General features: G+C 30.8%; 1 protein-coding gene and 1 non-coding gene across 2 annotated transcripts; one reads left to right on the top strand and one right to left on the bottom strand.

Annotated features, from left to right (window-relative positions):
• Nucleotides 1-755: 755 nt before the first annotated feature.
• LOC124826017 (UPF0496 protein At3g49070-like) lies at nt 756-3,353 on the bottom strand. Its single transcript, XM_047298782.2, has 2 exons — nt 2,997-3,353; nt 756-1,903 (listed from the first exon to the last, which is right to left on the bottom strand). The coding sequence occupies exons 1-2, from the start codon at nt 3,043-3,045 to the stop codon at nt 891-893; spliced, it is 1,062 nt and encodes a 353-aa protein (XP_047154738.2). The 5' UTR covers nt 3,046-3,353; the 3' UTR covers nt 756-890.
• A 3,494-nt stretch (nt 3,354-6,847) lies between these two features.
• Nucleotides 6,848-6,972, top strand: LOC124826020 (small nucleolar RNA snoR77). Its single transcript, XR_007027804.1, has one exon. It is a non-coding gene; the product is annotated as a small nucleolar RNA snoR77 (small nucleolar RNA).
• The last annotated feature ends 1,133 nt before the right edge of the window (nt 6,973-8,105 follow it).

Genomic DNA, 8,105 nt, shown 5'->3' on the forward strand with positions numbered 1-8,105 from the left:
TTGGCTTCCAACGAATCCTCTAGATGAACCACCACGAGAGCTCCTACATGAGCAAGACGAACAACATATATTCAAAGACATTGCCACTTGAAACCCAACGCCAAAACGAGACAACCACGAACCACCACGCTAAAGACTTCCTCAACCAACTCCGAAAGAGGGAAGACCACTTCGTCAACCATGAACAACCACGCTAGTGCCAACAGACAACACTCAAATCCAAACCTTAAACAACAACAACAACAGAAAAGAGAAGAAGACAAACAAGAACAACAACACCCACCATTGTATTGTGCTCGCAATGTAGGTGAAGAACTTTGTTCTCTCGCACAAATGAAAATGCCCTATGCCCTAACTCAATTTTTCCCCAATTTCAAACATCCAATCTTTACTATCCACGTCAATGTCTTATTATTTAACACATCACCACACATACAACTTAAAAATGACACGTAACCACTATCTAGTGTCATATCATCAATCCATTAACTTTGTTTGTTTCTTTTTAACGGAAGGGACGACGCTGACGCAAAATTTACTAAGTAAGAATCAAGTGGACACTTTTTTAAAACAAGGGACCAATTTGACACAATCCAACAAAACTGAAAATAAAATATTATTTTTACTTTTTATTATTTACTTTAGATATTCAAGTAAAAAGATGTTGTGGAATTTCTTAACTCTAAAGATAAGTAATTTCATTATAAATTTTTTTTCTAAAGATCCCTTTCATATCAAAATAACTACGTAGCAAGTTATATTATAAAAATATATCATCGAATTTTAAAATAATTAATTAACACAAATCACTACTTTTTACACCGTCACTATGTCAAACCTAAAGGTAAATAGTTTATCACATATTCATTATATGACACTTTGACGATGAATCAAGTTAAATTACTAATTTGACTAAGCACAAGTTCTCTAGCCCTATTAATAGTCATGAAACACAAATACAAATGTTCTTCCAACTCATCCAATTGCTCACTAAAGCTACATTGGTTCTTCTTCAACAACCGCACAACTCCACCATCGGCCTGAACTTTATCATCCTTCCTCTCAAGCCAAAATCTCACCGTCCTCCTCATGTGCTCCAGCTCATCATTTACCCGACCCACAAGCCGACCCGTCGTCTCCAAGTCCTTATTCACTATATAACTTCCTTTTGCAGCTGCGTTCAGCCGAGCCGTCACCGAACCCATCTTCCTTTCTGAACCCAGATTCATCGAAGCCAACCCAGGCATAGCCACAATCAATGCAAAGCCATGAGACATTATAAGAACAACAAGTGAAGCCGTTATAGCCGCAACTAGACAAGCCGAGCCACATTTTATTTTCGCAACTAATTGGACCTTGGCTCGCGCCTTGTCGCGGCTCGACTCGAGCCGCTTTTGCAAGTCGGAGCACCGACACTGGGTGGCCCGAACCAGACCCGACGCGGCAAACGGGTTAGAAAAGTTTGAAAATTCGGTTAAACGGGTTATTACCATTGGTGAAGGGATTTGGTTAGATGGAAGGCACTGAAAAATGGTTTTGAGTGATGAATACTTGAGACGCAGGTGATCAATGTCTCGTAGTAGGTGGCTACAGACAAGAGAAGCATGAGCAGTGTGTGCAAAATAGTCTGACAATAAAGCGTGGACCTTGGGCCTGCATTGGGCCACCGATAAGGCCCGAGTAACCGTGGGCTGATCCGGGTCCAATAGATGCTCTGCGAACAAACGGTAAGAGGGGAGACGCGCCGAAGTGGTGGAGTCTCTTGACAAACAAGAAGTTGATTCATTCTTGGAGTAGGCAAGGACACGTGTCCAAAACTCAGTGTATGATTCCGTACGAAACGCGTTGGCATATTCCTCACGCACGTCCAAACAGGTTTGGTGGTTTGTAGAAGTGCTGCATTCTGTTGCATCTCATTGTTCTCTATACATCAGATCACTAAATACAAACTTGTATTTATATATAAGGAATGATGGTTTTTTATAATAGTAAATATATATTATATAAATTTTTAAGTTAAGGAATATATATTATATTTAAAGAGACTTAGAGATTAAAAAATAAATAATAGATATTTTTAAGAATATAAAAGTTATTTAGATGATGTAAGAAAAATGTATAGAATAAACGATTTAAAAATATAAAGGATAAATTATTTTTAAAAGGTTGGGAAGATTAATCTAAAAATATAACAGTTAGATTTAGAAAAAAATAGACTTTCTAAAATAAAAAAGATAGATGATTTAGAAAAAATGTATAATAAATCCTCTAAAAATATTAAGTATAAGCGATTAAAATAAATATAGACTCTTTAAAAAATTTAGACTAAAAATACAATTATTAAATAATGTAAAAAATGTGATAGAACTAAGAATATAAATAATATATAAATGATAGATGATAAATGATAAATATTTTTTTAGTTCCTAAATTAAATAAAAGGTTATTTTCTATCCTAAATTAAATATATATTTATTCCAAATATCTTATTCCTTAGACATATTATAATTCGTTGTGAAACTTTATTTTTGACAAGATAATACAAATGAGATTTTATATAAATTTTATAAAATATATTATAAAATACAAAGATGAATTATACATATATTTAGTTTAACCATGAAAACTTCAAATAATTTAGATAAAAAAAATATTTTATCCTATTATTAATTTAATCTATAGGTATAAAATAAGGAAGCTAATATTCGTCTTTCTTAATTATCAAGATCTTAGACACTATCTCTGGATAAACATAAGGAATTCGTTTTGATATATTCTAATTGGATTTTGTCAGGGAAATCACGATAACTAGTAAATTTGCTTAAGCTTCATAACAAGATTGAAGATGTAATTTTCAGTATCATTTTTGTTTGCAGAGAAACTTTGTTTATCTTCATCAAATTTTCTGATGGTGATTATAACACCTGTAGGCCAAACTAACGAAGAAAAGGGGAAAAGAAATGCAGAAAGAGAGGGAAAAAGAAGAACATGATGACCTGAATACGAAAGCAACTTTTTGATACGGCGAACCAATTTGATCTTCATTCCTTAATGTGATAGACACTGCAAATCAAAAGAAGGATCCGAGAGAAAAATCAGAATTGGATGTTAACCTTCCTGAGAACCTAAATGGGATGAGGCTTTGGCACTAGAGATCTTCAAGAAAATTGATGGTACTGTTATTTGTGAGAGATGAAATTTTGGTTTTCTTTTAATAATGCAAAACGCAGCCATTTTTCTGGTCTTGCTTGTAAGAAAGAGCTATGAAAATAAGGCAATATAGTGATATCTTGTAGTGTACGCGAAGGGTACTTACTGATATCTGGATTTGGCGTGATGGAACGAAGGGAGTTCTAGAATTGTTTTCTGTTACCTCAAAGCCAACTAATTGCTTCTGAGTAAAATCAGAAATGCTACTTTATTGTTTTTGTTTCAAACAGAGGAAATACGAAAAAGAAAATCATTCCAAGTTAGTAAAACTGATCTTTTTCTTTTCATTTTATTTTGGTTTATTAAAAAAATAGGTATTTTACAATATAAAAAGTAAAAAATAATACATAAGAATACTTGCAAGAATAACAACTTTAACATAATAATCTAATAAAAACAAGGATAATGATACTTTGAGAACATTTTTTGACAACATTTTAACATTATCTACGCGTCATATTATGTGATTGGTCTATGTTGGTGTTTATGATTATTATTATTGATTATGGAATAATCTTGGACCAATTACAAAATGACACATAGATGATGTTAAAATGTTGTCAAAATATCATTATCCTAAAAACAATCAAAAGCTTTATGGAGGTAAATGGTTTGATTATTATTTGGAACGTCCAACAAACACAAATCTTATTAGCATAAGCTTTTAACTCATAGTTCTGACTTCTTTTCTGTCATCAGTCTGTTTGTCCTGTTGATATATACTAACAATGTCAATATGCATTTATCTATTGATAAGTTAGATGACACTAATTATGCGACTTTGACTTTAGACGTTAAACTTTGGCTTAAGAGTTTTGGGTATGTTGATCATATTACTCAGAACGTGACAACTATTGATTTTGTTGTGGTTATTCGTTGGTTGAAAATTGATGCTCAATTAAGCATTGTTCTGAAGGCTACCCTTCACTCTTTTTTAAAACAAATTTGTCATCTCGACAAAATATGTTTTGAAATCTTGGAACACGCTAAATTATTATACACCAATAATACTCAACGTCTTGATGGAGTTTGTCATGATCTTTTCAAGGTTGTTGCTCCTCGACATCAGGATTATATGGGTAAAATTCATGCTCTTTTCATGAATTTAATGAATTATTGCCTCTTGCCTCTACTCTTGCCCAAGAAATAAAGTAACGATCAAAGTTCTTCATGTTATTGGCGTTACACAACCTTGTTGATGAATACTCTCATATCTGTGATCAGATTTTGGGTTCATATGTAATTCTCACTTTGACTTCTTCTACTTGTTCCACTCTTTTATATGTATCTAGTAAGCCAATCTATGATACATCTGCTTTTTCTAGGTTGCATCTCAACGTCATGATCGCAATCACTCTCGCAAGCCGGGAAAAAGAAGTATGAAGTGTGATAATTGAGGCAAGCTAGGCCAAAAGATTGATAAGTGTTATGCATTACATGGTCGCCTTCATGGTCACCTTCCTAAATTTGTTGCTATTGTTCAGACTGCTCCTCCTTCACAATCACCTACTGAGGATCCTCCTTTATCCGATATTGTTCACACACACACACACGCACGCACGCACACACACACACACATTTGATTTTGATGGATTTTGAGAATGAAATTGTTATATTTCTAACATTTATTAAATTGTATGTTTGATTCTTTTATAAATTAGCTTACCTTGTTGTTTATTTATTTGTTTGATTTTTTTCTTTGGTAATGATCACCCAGTATGAACAACACTACCAAAAAGGAGGGCATTACTGACGGCTACAGTCCGTCGAAAACATCAAAAAGTTGTCGGTAACATTACCGACGGATCAGTGACAACCAATTTGTCGTCGGTAAATTGTTTGTCGTTAACCATTATCGACGGCCTTTGTCCTTCGGTAATTACCGAAGGGCAAAACCCTTATGTAATTACTGAAGAGTAGAAGCCTTCGGTAATTACCGAAGGGCTGAAGCCTTCGGTAGGTCCTTCAATAAGAACCAGAAAGAATTGAGTTATATTTGTATTTGTTATCCAACTACACAGACATGCATAACATGTTCACAATACAGACAAACTTAAATAACATTTTCAAACCACAAACAAACCTCTATAATATGTATCTCAAAATTATCTAATCATTAATGAAATAAACAACAATATAGTAACATCATTTGTATTGTTCAAATTTTAAAATTTGTATTTATAAACGAAACATGAAACATAAAACATAAAACAATATAGCCATATAGACCAATAATGTATATATTTGAAAAACATCAGCAAATATAATGTAACATAATCATAATGTTCCGAAATAATAAATTTATATATTTAGACGTAAATTTACTTTTATTAAAATTTCTGACATAAATTTATATATATTATATTTATAACCAACGTAAATTTAGGTTTATTACAAAAACAACCGATAAATTTTTTTATTCTGTTCAAGTTTACATATATTACTCTTGAGATATATGTAAATTTATGTTTATTATTTAACATATGTAAATTTACCTTTATTAGAAAATTTTGTATATTAACAGTAAAAACACATGAGTTACATACATGTTATTTTTTTATGATAATAAAAACAATAAAATTTATAAATATAAAATTAAATATAAATAATTTTTTATAATTTTATAATAAATAGCTTTATTTATTTTGTAGATATATTTTTAATTAAAAATATGAAATTTGAAAAATGATTAAATTTAAATAGATGATTACTTAGAAAAATAATATTGATAAAATAATAATTTTAATTTTAAAAAAATTTAAAAATAAATGTGAATAGAAAATATTATAAATAGGTATATATTATGTTATTAATATTTTCATATCATGAAACTAATATATATATTTATTATTCACAATATTTAATTATTTCAATATTAAGTTTTATCTAAAGTATTAAACTAAATTAATCAATATTAATTAACGAATTAACAGATTTTTACTATTAATATAATTATGAATTTATTTGTGTAATTTATACCCATTTTTTTTATCATTTCAATGAATAATATTCAGGGTTTAGGTTAATTGATATTTATAATTCGAATAATATTAAAGTTTTTTAATGATAATTTTCAAGTAACAGGGCTACATTGCAAAAGCTTTTGGAAAGAGTCCAATACATATTCAGGCCCAAAATCCGTTACACGGACATTGCATACTCAATTCCCTGATGCCTATATATACTCTCACCAATCCCTAACCCCAACTCGTGCTTAGGGTTTACCAGCCGCGTCACTTCTCTTCCATGGTTGCAAAAGGATAGCATTGCAATCTCGTCCCTTAACGGTTCTGTTTTACGATTATTATTTTCATTGATGATTTTTTACTTTCTTAGGTATAAGATTGTTGTCGCATGAGGGTCTGGAGTTTGGCTCTTTGGCTTTTTAATCCGTGCCATAGAGATGAATGCAGCACCCAAAACTGAGTTCTTTCAACCTTTTCACTAATATTCGCTTCTATGTTTGTTTAATCAGTATGCGGATCTTTTCGCTGAGGTTGATACATTTTTAATTTCGTCTGTGATGATTTTTGATCAAATTTCTTGCCCTTTGTTATTTATTACCATCTTTTTATTAAGAAATTGTGAAATTGATGATTCCGGGGAATCTGAAATTGTGGTTATTGAGTGGTAATTCAGGCAGCCTACTTGCCACGATAACAAATGGCATGAGAGGTGTTAAACTGCTCGTATATAAAATGCTTTTGCTCTTCAGACTTGCTGAAATTATTTTGAAGCTGGTCTAGTAAGCTTACGTACAGTCTTTATTATTACTTTCAAGATTCTCCTTTTGATTTCCTCTTGTTTTGTTTTTCTGGGTTTGAGTGGGTGCGGATTTATGTTTCCTTTGTCAACTGTGATAATTATTCTGCAAGAACTAGCACCTCCGGTGTTCAATGTTCGTCGACATGGAAAGTTAGGTCTCTGCCATTGCAAAATTTAAGGCTAAAAGTTAATTGATTTAATCAGTGTTTTAATTTAAAATTAAAATATTAATATCAGTAACTGATTAATATTCTTAGTAGGAAAAACAATTTAAGATTTTCATAAAGAGAGAAAGTTGGTTGGCTTCAATGTTTCTGGTGTTGCCTAAATTCTTGAGAGCTGTCACTTTAGGGGCAAGGCAAAGTGAAGAGAGTCTGACTTTATAACAGAATATTTTCTTAGAAATAATCTTTAACAATTATGTTTTCTATTATTGTTTATATGGATTGCTTGGTTTAATTTTTATACTAATTACAATTTAAATTTCAGTCGATAAAATTAATTTATTTGATAAATTTAATAAAGAAAGATTGAAATTTATATACAATTGTGTAGAGGACAAATAAATATAATTATGTCAAATTTACGTATCTCTACGTAGAGAACAAAATTTTCTTCAATTGAGCTTTACGTTGAGAATGGAGAATGTTTTGGGTCGACACAAGGGCTTTTTCACATTAGGGTTACAATGCCGAGTGGTGTGGATGCTCATAGATTCAAAGTTTTGGCTTCATATAATGTTCAAGATTTACAAAATCATTAGCTCATATTTACAGATGTAATTTTTTTCTAATCATTTTATCCAATCCATAAATAAAATATGAAATTTACATGTGAGGGATGCTTTTATTTCCATATTAATAGGACTAATACTATGTTTGGATAAATTCGTTCGAAATCCTCCCGTACAAATATTTTTTATGGACATTTATCACCTATATCCTTTAGTGTTACAGAAAAGTTGATACGAATAACAAATTTATGCATTGATGTGAATTTTTACAAAATATTTGCGTCTCTTAAAATTCAAACTATTTGTTTAATATTATTATGTTATTTATTTCATTATATTTTTAAAATATAGTTTGCATGAAAGTGAAAAAAAAAAATCCAAAAATTGTCTAATTTTT

The sequence above is a fragment of the Vigna umbellata genome, chromosome 1 (assembly GCF_029865625.1).
Source record: "Vigna umbellata cultivar VRB3 chromosome 1, Vumbellata_1.0, whole genome shotgun sequence".
Lineage (NCBI taxonomy): Eukaryota > Viridiplantae > Streptophyta > Magnoliopsida > Fabales > Fabaceae > Vigna > Vigna umbellata.